The sequence below is a fragment of the Chinchilla lanigera genome, unplaced genomic scaffold (assembly GCF_000276665.1).
Source record: "Chinchilla lanigera isolate Chin_1 unplaced genomic scaffold, ChiLan1.0 scaffold00049, whole genome shotgun sequence".
NCBI lineage: Eukaryota > Metazoa > Chordata > Mammalia > Rodentia > Chinchillidae > Chinchilla > Chinchilla lanigera.
The window spans coordinates 15,551,112-15,567,813 of record NW_004955450.1 but is presented as its reverse complement, the minus strand read 5'-3'; the positions used below and the strand labels follow the sequence as shown (position 1 = coordinate 15,567,813).

The window sequence follows — 16,702 nt, the reverse complement described above, 5'->3', positions numbered from 1 at the left end:
TGTTCTCAGAGTAGTTAGCAGTGATCTGGACTTTAGCAGAATCTGTTGTAATTTTGCCTTTTTCATTTCTCACGGCGCACACTTGGGTCTTTTCTTTCCTTATTTTGGTAAACCTAGTGAAAGGTTTGTCTACTTTGTTTTTTCTTGCAAAGAACCACCATTTTCATTCATTGATTCTTTAGAGTTTTTTAGTCTGAATTCCATTCTGCTCTGCTCTTTATACTTTCCTTCCTCGTACTGCCTTGCGATTTGGGTTCTTGGTTTTCTAGGACCTCCGGGTACAACATTAGGTTATTTATTTGAGCTTGCTCTGTTTTTCTGACGTGCGAATTCAGTGCTGTAAACTTCTTAGGGCTCTGCTTTTGTTGTGTACCATAGTGTGTCATCCTGGCAATACTGTTTGATTGTAGAAACTAAATTCTTCTTTAATTCTATCTGTGCTCCATTGAGGGTATTATTTAATTTCCATTTGTTTTCATAGTTTCTTTTGCCATAGACTTCTACTTTCACTGCACTATGATCTGATAATATAGTATCCCATATATCAATTATGGGGTAATTTTGATTCTTTTGCATTTAACTTAAATATGCTTTCTAGGCTAGTATATAATCTGCGTTGGAGAAAGTCCCATGTGCTGCTGAGAAGAATGCGGTTGGATGGAATGCTCTGCAGATATCTATCAAGTCCATTTGTTTGATGTTTTGGGTCAACTCTGATACTCATTGATTTTTGGGGGGGTCTAGCTACTCTCCATTTGTGACAGTGAGTGTTGAAGTCCTCCGTACGATGGTGTTGGTGTTTGTTTTTCCATGTCCATTAGTGTTTGCTTTATAAAATTGGCTGTGCTGGTGTTTGAAATATTTATAATTGTTTTCCCTTCCTGTTCAATAGTTTCCTCAAGCAATATGTACTGACCTTCTTTGTCTCTCTTTTTTTTTTTTCTTTTTGAGACAGGGTCTTGCCATGCAGTTCAAGCTGGTCTTGAACTCACTATGTATCCCAGGCTGGCCTTGAATTCATGCTGATCCTCCTGCCTCAGCCACCTGAGTGCTGGGATTGTAAGTGAGCACCACCAAGCTTGGTGTCTTTGTCTCTTCTGGTCAGTTTTGGTTTGAAGTCTATTTGGTCTGAAATTAGGATAGCCAGTCTTTTTTCTAGATTTCTATTGCATGGAATCATATTTTCCATCCTTTGAGTTTTAGTCTGTAACTTTTCAAATTAAATGTTTCTTGTATGTGGCATGTATTGGATTTTGTGTCTTGATCCATTCTGCCAGTTTGTGTCTTTTGATTGGAGAATTGGAACCATTTAGTTTGAGAGTTATTGCTGAAAGGTTTTGGTTTATTTCTGTCATTGTATTATTTTCTTGTTGATTTCTTCTTCTTTTTTTTTTCTTAGCTGCTCACCTGCCAGGTCTGTTCATTCTTTTTGACTTACTGGCATTATGGGTTCATTGTCCCGTTCTAAGAGATTTTTTCGTAATGCTCACTTGGCAGTCATGAATTTCTTCAAGTGTTCTTTGTCATGGAAATACCTTATTTCTCAGGCAGCTTTTAAGGAAAGTTCTGCAGGATACATTTGTTGCGGTTGGAAGTTTTCTTCTTTTTTTTTTTTTTTTTTTTTTTTTTTTTTTAGGGCTTGAAACACTTCACTCCATGTCCTCCCTGACTTTAAGGTTTGTGTTGAAAATCTGCATAATTCTGATTGGTTTACCTTAGTATGTGATTTGTGGTCTTTCTCTAACATCTTTAAAAGTGTGTTCCTGCAATAGACCTCTGGAATGTTGATATAATGTGGTGTGGGAAGGTTCTTTTTTGGTCATGTCTGTTTGATGTTTTATATGTCTCACTTACCTGTATGTTTATTTCTTTCCCTGTACGTCTTAGTTACCTTTTCTAGTTGCTGAGACAAAATACAAGACACCCAGAGTTAAAGGAGGAAGGTTTATTCGGCTGTCAGTGTGTGGAGGTTTCAGTTCACAGTTGGCTGGCTCCAAGGCAGAGGGGCATCACAGAGGAGAAACAGCTCACGGTGGGCAGAAGGCAGCAAGGCAGCGAGCGACAAGTGACAAGCACTGGCTCTTTCTGTCCCTTATATTTTATCCAGGTCCCACACTGTTAGGGTGGGCAGCACTCACACCCTTACGCTCAGGTTGCATACCCTACATCCAGCCACCTCCAAAAAGCCCCCTTATGGCTGCATTTGGCTTTGGGGGGTCATCCGGTATGAACCATACTACTATATCTGGGAAGGTGTTTTTTGCCCTTATTTCTGTAAATGGGGTTTTTAATGCCTTTTTTTTGTCTTCTGATTTTTCACTTATTCCAGTTACTCTTAGTCTAGTCTTTTATGCCTCATCTAGCAGCTTTTGGGTCCATTTTTCATGTTTTCATGTTGCTGTTAAGGTGTCTTTAAGGTTGCCCGAGCTGTTGAAATTCTGTCCTCATGTTGGTTGCTACTGCTGCCCATTTCTTTGAATGTCATCTGTAATCTGGATTTCTGTTTGAAACCTTTGTAATGGAGACCTATAATTCTTCACTAAATTGATCTTTTTTTTGTACAGTTTGTTTTAGCTCAGCTAGGTGTTTTTAGTGTCTTCTGAAAGGTCCTGGATCATTTTCATTAGTGATCCCATTATCTATTCAGTTACATTTTCTGTGATCCTGCTGAGTAGCACTTTGGTCTCCACTTTGTTATCGTTTCAGGTAATTCATGTGTGTGGCGTATGCTGTTTTCACCCTCAGTGTCCCTGATCGACTTCAGGGGAGTTCTGGGAGGCATCTGTGGCCTTGTTTTATGTTTCTGTTTTGTTGTTGTTTGTTTTATTTTGCTGTGTGCTGAGGTTTGTGGGCACTTACAGTGTAAATACTAAAACCTTAAACTATTTGATGTGAGAACTGGAAAAAGAAGTGGTACAAAGGATCTTCAGCAGAATAGAAGGATAGTGACAGAATTAGATAAACGTAAGAGGAAAAAACTGATGCGAAGTAGAAGGTAAAAGACAAAGAGGAAGCAAAAAATTATTTGGGGAGTAGAAATAAGACAAACTGGGGCTGACAGTAAATGCCTTTCATCCCAGCACTCAGGAGGCTGAGACAGGAGGATCACTGTGAGTTTGAGGCCATTCTGAAGTACAGAGTGAGTTCAAGGCCCACCTGGGCTAGAGTGAAATCCTGTCTTTAAAAAAAAAAAAAAAGAAAAGAAAAGAAGACGACAAAAGCTGGGCATGACTGTGGACACTTATGATCCCAGAACTCAGGAGGCTGAGGAGGGAGGATTGTCAAGAGATTGGGGCCAGCCTGAACTACATAGTGAGATCCTGTCTCAAAAAGCCAAAAAACAAGACAAAAAATTACAAGCCTCAAGGAGAAAAAAATACAGAAGCAAAGAAAAGGGAGAAAGCAAAATTCCCCAAGTCCCAGTAAACTCATGAAGAAAGGAGGAAAGGAGAGAAGATAAAAGAAAAAATAATACAATCAAAAACCTGAAAAGAGCAATGGAGACACCAAAATAAAAATGAAAATAAAGAAGAAAAGCAGTGTCTCTGTCACTGTGAGTGTGTAGGTTTCTGCAGGATCTCCAGCTTGGGGCACTGTCAAGCCCTGGTCCTCAGGGTGGTCGATAACACTGACAGTCAGACGCCCGTCCCTGCGGGATGCGGGCGGCAGCAGGTGGTGTGTGCAAGGACAGGGCCGGTCCCGGGGCTGTGGCAAATCTCTAGCGACTCAGGCTGAGCTAGGTCTTAGGCTGTGGGGCGGGGCCTGGTCCCCTAGCTCAAGGCCTGGGAGGTTTCTTTCCAGCCTGCCCGAGGCCCCCTGACCTTGGCTGCCTCTCGCCCAGTCACTGTGGAAACGCAGCACTGGGAGCTCTGACGTGAAGCCATCCCGGGGTTGCTCTGCGCTCTGGGTTCGGCGCACACCCTTCCCTGGAGTTGGTCCCGCCAGGGCCTCTCTAGCTTGGAGTGGAGTCGTTTGCCAGCTGTTGCCAGAGAAGGACTCCCAGGGAGCAGAGCCCTGCGCTTCCCGCTGGCCCGCTGTACCACTGCGTGTCCCGCAGCCCTCCGGAGTCACCAGCTGTCCTTTGTCCCTGCAGATCGGGTGTCCTTCCCCTGAGGCTCCAGGTGGGAGGGGGAGGAGGTGCAGACGTCTTTCCCTTTCTCTGCGTTGTGTGCCGCCTCTTCAGTTCCCCGGAAAGCGCTTCTCTCTTTTGTCCTTCCCCAGGTTGTTTTCCCGTGTCTGGCCCTGAACTGCTGAGAGTCGGGTGCTATTGATCAGCACAGTGCCTTTATCCCACAGGTGTCTGGGCTTTTCTTATTTGGCTGTTTTTTTATTCAGATTTTATTGGTACATTTTAGATCACACATAGTGATCACATTCACCATAGAGGATGTGTACCTGGACATCATATAACGTGCCTTTTTTCCCATCCCCCTCCCCTCCCTTCAACCACTCTTCCCCTCCCCATTTACAAAAGTTTTGTGTCCATATTTTCCTTATTTTCTCTTTTTTTTGTTTGTTTTTCCTTATTTTCTCATTTTTAAAAAAAATTTTCTCTTCTGTCTGTTCCCCTTCCTTTGTCCCTTGTTCCCTCCCCACTTGAACGTTTTATTCCTATTTTACAATATCTATTTTACACTTTTGGGTTCTCGCACCAGAGGAACAATGCAGTATTTACACACGTGTGTCTGATTTATTTCACTTAAGAGTATGGACTCAAGGTGCATCCATTTTCCTAGAAATGTCTTGAGTGTATCCTTCTTTATGGCACAGTAGTACTCCATTATAATCATAGGGCGCATATGTTACTGTGGTATGATGCTTTTAATTCTTTTAGGATGATACTCGGAAGGGGAAGGACTGGGTCAAATGGAACCTCTAGTCCTTGTTTTCTGAGGAATCTCCACACTGACTTCCACAGTGGTGGCATCAGTCTACACTCCCACCAGCAGTGGAGTATGGTTCCTTTTTCTGCATAGCCCCGCCAGCACTTGTTGTTGGTTGATTTCTTGATGGTAGCCATTCTTTCTGGGGTGAGATGGAATCTCAATGTTGTTTTAATTTGCATCTTTCGAATGAGCAGTGATGTTGAACATTTTCTCATGTATTTATTTGCATTTGTATTTCTTCATCTGAGAAGTGTGTATTCATCTCAGATGCCCATTTTTGGATTGGGTCTTTAACTTTGGGAGGTCTGCTTTTTTTGAGTTCTTTGTATGTTCTTGATAGTAACCCTCTGTCTGAGGAACAGCTGGCAAACACTTTTTCCCACAGTGTGGATTTTTTCCTTCACTCTGTTGGTGGTTTATCTTGCTGTGCAAAAGCTTTTTAATAAGGTGAGATCCCAGTTGTTGATTCTTTGATAGTTTCTCTGCAGTTGGGGTTTTACTCATAAAATCTTTGCCTGCACCACTGTCTTTGAGAGTTTTACCTATTCTATCTCCCAGCAGATATAATATTTCTATTTTAATATTTAGACCTTTGATCCATTTTAACTTTAGTTTAGAGCATGGTGAAATACATGGTCCAATTTTTAATCTTTGGTGTATGTAGGGCCAGTTTTTCCAGCACCATTTTTTGCAGAGGCTATCTTTCTTCCAGTGAATGTGTTTGGCACCTTTGTCAAAGATAAGGGAGCTGAGTATGACTGGAGTTGTTTCTGCATCTTCTAATCTGTTCCACTGATGTTCAGGTCTGTTTTTTTTTTTTTTTTTGCCAGTACCATACTGTTTTTACAACAGTAGCTTTGTAGTATAATTTCAAGTAGAGGGTTGTGATGCCACCTGCCTTATCTTTGTTGCCCAGAATTGCCTTGGCTATTCTAGTTTTCTTCTGTTTCCAAATGAATTTCAGGATTGTTTTCTCTAATCCTGTGAGATATGCTGCTGGAATTTTGATCAGAATTGCGTTAAGTCTGCATAACAGTCTTGCCTCTGCTGTCTTCTCCCCGTGCTGTTGAGCTTCCTGTAAGCCGCACCTCCCTGCTGAGCTCTTCCCTCTCCTCACCCAGTGCGTAGCTCTGTCCCAGTTGTCGGGATTCCAGCTCCCGGAGAAGCTGTGACCTGCTGCCCCCATCTACGCTGCCGTTTGACAAAGTGCAGTCTTTTTTATTGCTTTTTAATTTTTATTTATTATTTTTTGTGGTGCTGTGGCTGGAACCAAGGTCTCATACTAGGCAAGTGCTATACACCCAGAACATTTTTTTCTTTTTAAAGATCAGAATAGCAGCTAATTATAGAAAAAAGCATGATGCTAGAGTTAGAAATCCCCTTATTTTTTCTTTTTTGAGACAATGTCTTGTTTTGCCCAAGCTAGTCTCAGACTCGTGGGCTCAAGTAACCCTTCTGCCTCGGTCTCCCAGTTACCTGGAATGACTGCCGTGCACCTCAGTGGTTGACTTAAAATCCACTGTTTTAAAACCCTCAGTGGAATAACTGATTCAGTGATTACTGGATGGACTAATTTGGAGGCATTAGATTGCCATGGCCTTTAAATGCTGCCTCGGTTGGAGGAACTCGAGCCCTACTGTGTTCAGTGCTGGCGATGTGTCTGAGCCGGCGTTTGACGGGGCGGGGCGTGTCCGCATGTCTGGGCTGCACTGCAGCTGACGCCTGCACAGCCGTGTGTGTGCGTGCACAGGGAGGAGGAACGTGGCTAGGTCTCAGTCCTGAATCAGGTGAAGGCTGTGCGGGTTCACTATCCTCCTGGGATGAAGTTTGAGGCAAAAAAGTCACTTCCGCCAAATTTCCAAGTGCGCTTTCCTGGACTTCCTACCTTTTGGCACCTCAGCTTTGCGGGAATCAGTTTTACAGTACAAGGGCTTGTGCGTTACTTCAGTCTTCCTCCTGCTCGGTTCTTTTTCCCTCACACTGCTTTACGATTTAGCTGTGTTGAGCCTGTCGTAGTGGTGCGTGCCTTGTCCCAGCAGTCTGGGAGGCTGAAGCAGGAGGATCGCAGCCTGAGCCCAGCCTGGGCAACTTGCTGAGATCCTGTGTTGGAAAACTAAACAATCACAGAAGTGGGCTGGGGTTGTAGCCCCTGCAAAGGCCCTGGGTTTGATCCCCAGCATGAAAAAACATGTGCTACGTTTTGGAAATCGTTCCCCGCGTGGGAAAGGAGTAGTGTAGTGTTTGGAACTTCATCACAGAGCTCGGGGCGAAAGGCCGCGTGTCTGCGCAGGTGATAATCTTGTCATCCACCGGCGGCGGGCCTGCTGCTTGAACTCTGTTCCGGGGGCAGGGCGGGGCCTCTGGGTTCTCCCCGCTTTCTGGTGTGCGCCTGTGGACCCTGGGGTGCCAGACCCGGTTTCGCTGGATTGTTACCCACCGCGCAGTTCCTAATTCTAAACCTCTTTCTTTGCGCAAAGTGTGCACACCGGGGCTCGTGCTCGGAACCACCGTGTCTGGCAAGGCCGGCGCAGCTGTGTGTGACTGCGCCCCGGCCCCGAGGGGCACCTCTGGCTGGCGTTGCTTTCACAGTGTCTTACTTCTCTTCCTCTTCCTGTAAGGGAATCAGAGTAACTTGAAACTTTGTTCAGGTTAAATACTTTTAAAATTTGTATGAGTACATGTTTGCAGTACCTAGAGATTCCGCTCATCGTGTGGAGTTGTAGGTAACGCAGCCTAATTGTTTAATTGAAGTAAGCTTTAAACCTTGTTAATTAAAGTACCCTAGGCCCTTTTCAAAAAAATACCCGAGGGCCTTTGGCCCTTGAGGAAGAGCCGCCCCCCCTGTCCTGCGCATCTGTGCGGCCATGGCAACGGTTGCCGGGTGATGGGGTTTCCCGGGTGATGGCCGTGCACGCAGTGCTCATCCTGCCCCGCAGTGACGCCTTTCCCGTCGCCCGCGTTGCAGACCCTGAAGCAGCAGTACTACACGGGCTACTCGGAGGGCGAGGTGTTGGAAGTCATGCAGCACATGGCCAAGAACGTGGTGAAGGTCAACGAGAACCTGACCAAGTTCATCGTGAGTACTGCCGGCGGTGTGCAGCGTCTGCGGCGGGCTCACGGCACGCTCCGCCCCGCGTCCCCGCGTCCGTGTCCATGCATTCCAGTGTCCATCTGTGCGTCCCCGCGTCCGTGTCCATGCGTCCCTGTGTCTGTGCGTCCCTGTGTCTGTGTGTCCGTGTCCGTGCATCCTTGTGTCCCTGCTTCCGTGTCTGTGTCCGTGTGTCTGTGCGTCTGTGTCCATGCGTCCCTGTGTCTGTGCGTCCCTGTGTCCCTGTGTGTGTCCCTGTGCCCCTGCTTCCATGTCTGTGCGTCCCTGTGTCCGTGTCTCTGTGTCCGTGTGTCTGTGTGTCTGTGTCCGTGCATCCCTGCGTTCCTGTGTCCGTGCGTCCCCGTGTCCGTGCGTCCCTGGAGCCTCCCGTGCGGGCCTGTCAGGGCGGGCAGTGCCTGGAGCCCGGCAGGGTGGCCCGGGTGCCGCTGGATTTGGAGCAGGCCCGCGGAGGTGCTGCGCGCGGGGCCGTCCCCGTCTGGGCGCCCTGTGCTGGGGTGGAGCCCCGTAGGGTGGGCACGGCTCCCTGGCCAGCTCGCGGCGCTCCGCACACGCACACTGGGCCCGCCGCCTGGCCGGGGGCATTGGGGTGTGCTGGCTGGGGGTCAGGCGCCAGGGCGGCCGGGCCCGCAGGAAGCAGCCGAGTGGGGCCGGCCCGACACGCTGTCCCCCACTCCGCAGGCCGTCAGGAACAAGTACGCCAGTGGCCGGCTCCTGAAGGTCAGCACCATCCCGCAGCTGAACTCCAGGGCTGTGCGGGACCTGGCCTCCGCGCTGGTGGCGAGGCCCTGAGCCGCCGGCCGCTGCGCTGCCTGTCCTTCTGTCTTTTTACTGGTTTGGACCGCTCAGTTTTGTAAATAGTCCTCTGGTCTATTTCACGCAGCCTCTTCCCAGACTAAGTTTCTAAGTGTATTGACGAAAAATAAAGCTGGTGATTTTCTTACGGAACCCCACGTGTAAGTGTGTGCCTTCTACGCCGAAGAAACAGCGGAAACCCGCCCTTGAGCTCTTCGGAGTACAGCGCTGCCGTGCTGGCTCCGCGCAGGCCCGCCTGCCACTTTAACTGAGCTGGGCCCGGGGAGGGCGGACCATCCCTGCAGCTTGTGAATACGAATGAATTGGTTCCCTCTGAATGTTTAAAGTGGGGCGATGACCGTGACATGGGGGCAGTGTTTGTTGTTGGTACCGGAACTGAACCCAGGACCTTGCGCTTAACAGGCAGGCGCTGTGCTGCTGAGCTCTGTCCCCGGCCCCCTCCTGGGACTTCTCCCTCTACTGATTCTTCCCCCAGGGACAGCTGGCCCAGCAGGTGACAGCCACCCGATCAGCCCTCGTGACGGGTCCCCCGCTCAGTCGTGGGACAGAGGGAGGAGAGGGGGCGTGACACCCCGGGAAAGGGGACACGTGGGACACGTTTTCCTGCTGAGTGGCTTCCGCTACATGTAGGTTAAATGTGGGTGTGGGGGCGTCTGACCACACTTACACTGTTTCGCTTTGTTTTGTTGTCTGCAGTGCCGGGGCGGAACTCGAGGCTTTGCACAGATGAGCCAAGTGCTCTGCTCTGAGCTATAGCCGTCCTGTTCACGCTTCTAAGGCACTGAAGGCGTTCATGTTTTTAAGGAGACTGCACCCTCCGTGTCCAGTCCCTAACGTGAAAACGAAGAGAAACCATGGACTGTGAGTTTCTTATGACAACTTCCCGAACTGTGAGTTCAGTGAGATGCTAGCTGGTGTGTCTTGAAAAAAAGGAGTTAGGCAAATAGGTTTGGGACACCTTGCCACGTTTTGGACGATGTATACAGGTTTTGAGCTTGCATTAGACCATTTAATTCAGCATATTCCCAGCCGACAATGCGGGAAGTGCTACCATCTGCTGGCAGAGGCTGTGGTACCGGTGAGACGAGGACCCCGGGGCCAGGGTGAGCTTGGTTCTCTTCCCTTCCCAAGCCGGCAAGGTGCGCAGCTGGGACGTGTTCAAACTGAGAGATTTGAGTGTTTAGAGGCACCAGATGCCTTTATGTGCTGGAATCCCGTGGCACCATCTGTAAACTGCCGAGCTGAGTTCGTGGAGCTTGTTCCCCAGCTGGATCGCGGTGCGGCCAGTAGGCGGGTGTGGCCTCAGCGTGGGACTTTGCTGGCTTCAAAAAGCGACATCCTTTCTCGGGGAAGCTCCGCTTAACTTCTTTCCAAGAAGAGGTGGCCTCTTGAGGGATATTCCAGTGACACCGTAAGGCTTTCTTACTGCGGATTTTTCTTAGTTCAATCTTAGATTCCCTGACTCAGGAAGTTCTTCCAGGGTGTTATAAAAAGACCTTTAAGACACTTCCTCTGCTGAGGACATAGCTGGGTTCAGTCACCAATTAAAAAAGAAAACTCCTTGTGCCACAGCGGGCACCTTAAGCGAAAGTGAAATAAGTGGAAAAAGTAGAAATCAATACCATAAAAACACTGAAATTGGAAAATGAGAAGTTAGGCAGTGGTGTAGAAGCGCAACCCTGAAGGTGCTGGCTTGGGCTGGGTTCGATTCACTTAGTAGTTGTGATTGCTGTACCTCAATTTGTGGATGTGAAAAGTACTAAATAAAGTGTGCACAGTGCTTAGCACAGTCTGTGGTACAGAGGAGGTGCTCGGACATCAGCTGCTAGTACTTTAAAAAGTGTGATGGTTTTGGACAGAGATGGAGTATGGGGTTCAAAGATACATTAGACATAGCTCCTCCCCACCCAAGGACTTTACGAATTTGTAGCTACTGAGTCCCATTTGTACTTCTTTTGTTTTTTTTAAGGTTTTTTTTTTTTTTTGCGGGGGTTACAGATGTTGGAAGTTCAAAGGCTGACATACCAGACTATCAAATTCCTGCATGTCTGTTTAGTTAGGACAGTGATTGAAAGCATGGGCCTGGGGTCAAGTCCCCATGGGACCCACACACACCAAAGCCATGCGAGCCTGGGCAGAGCCGTGAGCTGTCCTGACCCACAGACAACGGTCCGGTTGGAAGGATGCTCAGAACGGGAAGGGGCGGTTCAGTAGGAGGCCAACACGTGGAAATTAGGTGACGGCAATAAAGCCAGCTACGAAACCCAAAATGAACTGTGCTTGTCCAGGCCTTGGGAAAGCGGCGAAGCCTTAGAGAAGGGCACAGTGGCTGATTCTGACTGTCCGCGTGACCGGCTTGAGGGATGCCTGCGTTAGTGGTGCACACTTCGGGGTGCGTCTGGGTGGTCATGGGGGTGCCCTTGTGGACAGCAGCTGGCCTCTGGCCCCGTCTTCGCAGGCTCTTCTGCTCTCAGCTTCTCCGATGCCATGAGTTGAGCAGTCTTCCACTGCCAGTGTGACTCTGGCTGGGAGCCAGCGACCCATGGACTGGAACCTGGAAACCGTGAGCCTCCTTCAAGCGGCAGGTGTTGGGAATTTTGTCTCAGCAATGGCAAAGGCAGGGAGTACAGAGGGCAACATTTTGAGTAGTGCCCACTCCTGACCACAAAAGGAGTGTTGCGCTGTGTTGACTCTGCTGGTTGCCCTGGAAACCAGATTCTAGTCCCACCACTAATGTCTCTAGTAGCAACTAGAGATAGACTTGGTCTGACTAGCTCCGCTTGAGGAAGGTCTGCGGAGGAGTCTGGGATGTTCTCAAAGGCAGAGTTTGGGTTATGTATAGGCTGGGCCTGTGGCAGCCAGTGGGGTTTGTAAGTCCTAAAGATGCACATTTATGTTGTCTTTTTTTCTTTTTGAGCAGGGTCTCTCTGCAGTTCAGGCCATGCTGGTCTCGAACTCGCAGCGATCCTCCTGCCTCAGCCTCCTGAGTGCCAGGATTACATGCGTGCACCACCACGCCCAGCTGCATGTTGTCTTGTTCACGTGAGCATCTCTGCGTGGGAGCAGCCGTGACTGAGGAGAGGGTGGAGGGGGCTCTGGCCCTCCGGGTACGGGCGGCAGCAGCCCAGTGCGCACAGGCTCAGCCCTGCTGCAGTTGAGACCCCTGGCCTACCTTCTGGGCAGCAGGGGCCGCGTGGACATGGTATGTAGTTTGATTGTTTTGGGTGTTTTGTTTTGCGATAGGGTCTCACTGTGTAGTTCAGGCTGGCCTCCAGCTGTGTAGCCCCGGCTGGCCTGGGACTTAAGTCTTCCCCGTTTCTGTGGCACCCTCCTGGCTCTCCGAGGCTGCTCTTGGACGTGGCGGTGGGCCAGGATGTGAGTGGCTGGGGCTCCCGGGTGGGGAGCCATTCGATGCAGAACAGATGGAAGCGCCTCTCTCTTGCTCTGGGTGTCTCAGCCTTGCTTCCCAAGGCTCTGTGGGGGAGGGCCCAGCCCCGAAGTCACCGGCACCGACCCTCGTGGGTGGTCCTCAGAGTTCGGCCTGGGGCTCTGGGAGGCCCTTGGGACCCTTTCAAGAGGCCCCGATATCCAGGCTGTCGCGATGGCAGTATTGAGATGCCCTTGCCTCTCCGCCCGTCCTCCGCCCGCGGTGTGGCGGAGCCTCCCGAGGCCGTGCGGAGAGTGTGTCTGTCTTGAACATTTTTTTCAGTTTCCGTGTCTCATATGCTAAATACCGATGGGACCAATAAACGTCCGAGTCTTCGGGGCGCGCAGTACACGGAGGAACAGAAAGGGTGCCGAGGCCAGGGCGGTGAGCCGGCTGGTCTCGCCTGGAAGCTCAGGCCCGCCGGCCCGCGCTGGGTCGGGGGAGCAACCTCGGTCTTCGCTCCCTCGCTCCGAGACCTGCCGCGTCTTCACGTTGTGCCGACGCCGCTGTGTGCTGGGCTCGTGCACACGGCCACCCCGCGGGTTCCAGGGCGGCCAGCCCCGGGGTGTGGGTACCTCGGATCGCCGCGCTCCTGCTAAGCGACCCCCGGGCCGCCCGGTCCGAGCAGCCGGGGAGCGGGCAGGGCGGCGGCCCCGGGCAGACGGGAACAGCCGGGCGCTTGCGGACCCGAGGGGAGGCGTTGCTCGGAGGACACGGTAGTGAGGAAGAAGGGCACGCGTCACCGGCCCTGGCGGCCCCACGGCACGTCTGTGCGTGCAGTCAGCGTAAGAGTGAAGCCAGCACCTCTCCTGAGCGCTCCTTGCAGTGGGTCGTGCTGGGATCGCGGCCACCGACCCAGGCTGCGCTGTCAGGCGGCGCCTGCTGGGCGCGGGACGAGCCCCGGGCCTGGCTCCTGCTGCCTCCGCCGCGTCGCAGCTCTCCCGTGCCCGGCTGTGCTCCGCTCCGGCAGCTCCTAAGGACCTGTTTCTGGACAAGGGCGTCTGCGGAGGTAGCGGGCTGCCATAGCTCGAATCTTCGTTCGTTTCCTGGCGGAGCGAGGGTGGAACTCAGGACCGTGCACACCGACCGAGGCGCTCACCCCCCAACGGCAGTCCCCGCACCCCTGCCCGCTTTTCTGTTCTCAGCTGCCAGGGCTGGCTTTGAACTTGGGTCCGGAGTACCTGTGACTGCGGGTGGGCACCAGCACCCTGAACTGCAGTTTGGGTCTTGAATGTCACTCGAAGGCCCAGGCTTGGAAGCTCGGTCCTCAGCCCAGGGTGCTCCTGGGAGTGGTGGGGCTGGCGGAGGGCGGGAGGTCCCCTGGGTTGCCCTTGAAGGGCGCCTGGGACCCCAGGCCCTCCGATCCGCACGCCTTGGGCCGCTGTGAGGCGAGAGCCCTCCTGTGCTGTGCGTCCCGGCCGTGCCGTCTGCCCTGCCGCAACTCTGGGACGCCGTGAGCCAAGGCGAGCTTTTCTCTTAAAGCTGACTTAGGTTATCTGCGATAGCAACAGAAAGGCAGCAGACACAGAAGGTCGGCACCGACAGGTGGGGTCGTTGCTGACTGCCTGACGGCGTGGCACAGAGGCCTCGCGGAGGGTCCGAGGGAGGCAAGCGTGGAGGGGGCGCAGAGCAGCCCTCAGCCGGCCGGGGAGCTGGCCGCGCACTCTGCCAGGGCTGACGGCAGTGCGGGCGGAAGGCAGCGTGCGTGTGAGGTTGCAGATGGAGGTAAGCGCGCTGCTGGCACTGCCAAGAGTCCGCCCTCGTTCCTTGGCAGAGGGCTTGACATTAGTTACCCCGCACGCGCGAGACTGGGGGAAGCCGGGGTTCAAGGCGACCGGCCGCTTGGTCCCAAGGCAGCAGCGCACACAGGCAGCGGCGGGCTCAGGAGAGGTGCTGGGTTCACTCTTAAGCTGCCTCTGCATGCAGACATGTGCCGTGGGGCCGCCAGGGCCGGTGACACGTGCCCTTCTTCCTCACACAGTGAGGAGCAGTGACGCCTTTGGAGAAGGTGCCGCTTGGCCGAAAGCGCAGTGCCCCTGGGCCGTCACAAGGATACCGCCAAGGACGGGGCGATCGCTAAGGAGATCAGTGCCCGCAGGAAGCAGCTGTGTGCTTCGCACCTGGACAGGGGGAGGATGCCTTGTGCACCCCAGGAACCGGCGAGAACCACCCGTCCCAGGCCCAGCGGTGCAGCGCTAACACCCGAGGACAGCGCACGGGGCACTTCGCCGAGGGCCGCCTGGGGCTCCGTCCCGGTCCCGCCTGCCTGCGTGCACCCAGCAAGGCCTTCGGGGGCCGCCGCGGCCACGCTCACGTGGGTCCTGCTCGAGCTGCACAGCGGCGGAGGGCGGTGAGGCGACGCTGGCTGCCTGGCCCTGGAGCCTCCCAGCGATTTCCCAGGAGGGAGGGCAGCCCAGGCAGCCGACAGGGCGGCTGTGAAGCTACCCGGAGCGCCCGGGAAGGAAGGGGTGCAGGGGCAGAGTGCTCGCCCAGGGCAGCGGCAGGCAGTGAGCGACGCCAGCCTGCGGGGCCAGGGGCGGCAGCGAGGCCCCAGGGAGGGCTGTCCGCGCCGCTCCGCCGTGGCGCGCTGTGCCAGGCCTGCAGCTGTGGCGCTTACTGTCCGTCTGCCCGCCGGCTCCGGTCCCGCCTTGGTCTGAGCTTTCCTTTCTGGGATGGGCGAGTTCGCCCTCTGCCCGTGTGTGTTGACGCGTGTAACGTGATTTTTTACTGGGACTCACAGCTGAGCTGCTGAGTCTGGGAGGACACTTCGGGGCGCAGGGAGGGACAGTAGGCCCTGCAGCGTGAGACGGAGACAAGCCTCCAGGGCAGGGGTGCAAGGCTGGCCTGCACCTCGAACGCCCCTGAAGGCCCCTGTGTGACGGCCTGGCCCGCAGCCTGCGGCAGGACCGAGGGAGGCGGCCTCGGGCGGGACGTGTTCCCTGGGGACTTGCCCTTGACGGGGACCACGGTCGGCGGCTTTACTCTGCCACCCATCCCTGCCCCGACGCCCCAAAGCCAACCAGCCCTCGCTCGGGACCTCTGAGCCGGAGAAGCCGCTCCTCCTCCTCGGCTGGGCCTCTGGTGCCGGCTGCAGAGAGCTAGTCACACAGGGACCGCGCCGCGCGGGTGGGGCTCGCGGCTGTAACCCTGAGGACGGCGGGCAGCGGAGGCGGCCGGCTGCTCTCTAGTGACGGAGGCGGCGGAGGGCCCGGAGGGCTGGCAGGGCGGCAGGGACCGGGCCAGGAAGCCGCGGCCGTTTCTGCAGTTGAGGGAGCAGGGCACGGCCGTCAGTCCCTGGAACACGTTCCGCGGCGGAGCCCGCCTTCCCATCGAGTACGGTGGAGTGCTACTTAGCACAGGCATACACGTTTCTGCCATCTCGAGATTTTATATCTACAGCACATGATCTGTGTTTTCATAAATGTACAGCTCGAGAAAGAAAGACCCTTCCTGGAGTAAGTACAGCATTAACGGGACGCCCACACGGGCCAGCCACATTCCCCCGGCAGGCCGGAGAAAGCAAGGCCAGCCGCCCGGTGCCCTGCCCGGCCCTGCCCAGGCAGCCAGCGCCCCGTACCAGCTGGGCACCTTCCCGAAGGGAGGTCGCAGGGAAGGATGTGTCAGGGAGGAGGGCGGAACGTGCTCTCCGTGTCAAGGCACTTGTCAGGGCCCGCGGGCTTCCCGGGCCGGAGGGCGGGCTGGGGCGGGGCTGTCGGGATAGAGGCCGGCACGTCCGGGCGGCCCGCCTGCCCCTCACCAGGTTTAAATACAATAAATAAATCTTGGTGGGTGGTGGTGGTGCCCTCCTGGCCCGCCGAGCAGGCTGCCTTTCAGGGTCTCTTATGGCGTGGCGCCCCTGTCCCAGGCCGCTTTCCAGGATCCTCCACGCGGAAGGTACCGCTCGGCTCCGGGCCTCGGAGAGCCGGCTGCCACCGCGGGTCCGAGGGGAGCGCCCCGGTGCCCCCTCTCCCGTCCGTGCCAACGCCTGGGCACCTCAGATCTTGGCCACGTAGTTGTTGGGGAACAGGCCCTGCTTGCCTCGGAGCCGGCCCGTCCACCAGCCAGAAGGATCTGCAGGGGAGAGAGGGAGAGGGATGCCAGGGGCGGCCCGCCCGGCCCCGCCCTCCGTTCCGCGTACCCGCAGCGCTGCCTCGCCCGGACGCCCCAGAACGAACCCGCCGCCCCGAGCTAATGTCCGCCTGGGCCTCACCTGAGGGCGCCCCTTGTGACTGACCGAGCTCAAAATCTGCTCTGCTCTCCGCAGCAACCCTGCCCCTCCCGCCTTCCGTCTGCTCAGCAGCGTTTGTGTCGGAGCGTGTTTTTCTGTGTAGTGCAAGGCCCCGTGAAACGCGGCGTTCTGCAGCGGGCTGTTCTGCATCTAGCACCTCTCATTTCTAAAACTTAACTATCTCACTAGTGAAGTGCACTGCACTCACGTTTACGTGGCTACTGCCTGACTGAGGACAC

The 16,702-nt window shown here is 53.9% G+C and overlaps 2 protein-coding genes across 4 annotated transcripts in view; one reads left to right on the top strand and one right to left on the bottom strand.

The window, feature by feature from the left end:
* Positions 1-8,940, top strand: part of Ccnb2 (cyclin B2) — a 28,583-nt gene extending 19,643 nt beyond the window's left edge. The window contains exons 8-9 of one of the 2 annotated variants that reach the window (XM_005393834.2): positions 7,852-7,962; positions 8,674-8,940. In XM_005393834.2, coding sequence (XP_005393891.1) covers positions 7,852-7,962; positions 8,674-8,784 — 222 coding nt within the window. In that variant the 3' untranslated portion in view covers positions 8,785-8,940. The remainder of the gene's footprint in view (positions 1-7,851; positions 7,963-8,673) is intronic. The other variant, XM_013518870.1, reaches the window with a different exon arrangement.
* A 7,193-nt stretch (positions 8,941-16,133) lies between these two features.
* Positions 16,134-16,702, bottom strand: part of Myo1e (myosin IE) — a 129,838-nt gene continuing 129,269 nt past the window's right edge. For both annotated transcript variants that reach the window (XM_013518867.1, XM_013518869.1), the window contains one exon: positions 16,134-16,306. In XM_013518867.1, the coding sequence (XP_013374321.1) occupies positions 16,230-16,306 (77 nt within the window). In that variant the 3' untranslated portion in view covers positions 16,134-16,229. The remainder of the gene's footprint in view (positions 16,307-16,702) is intronic.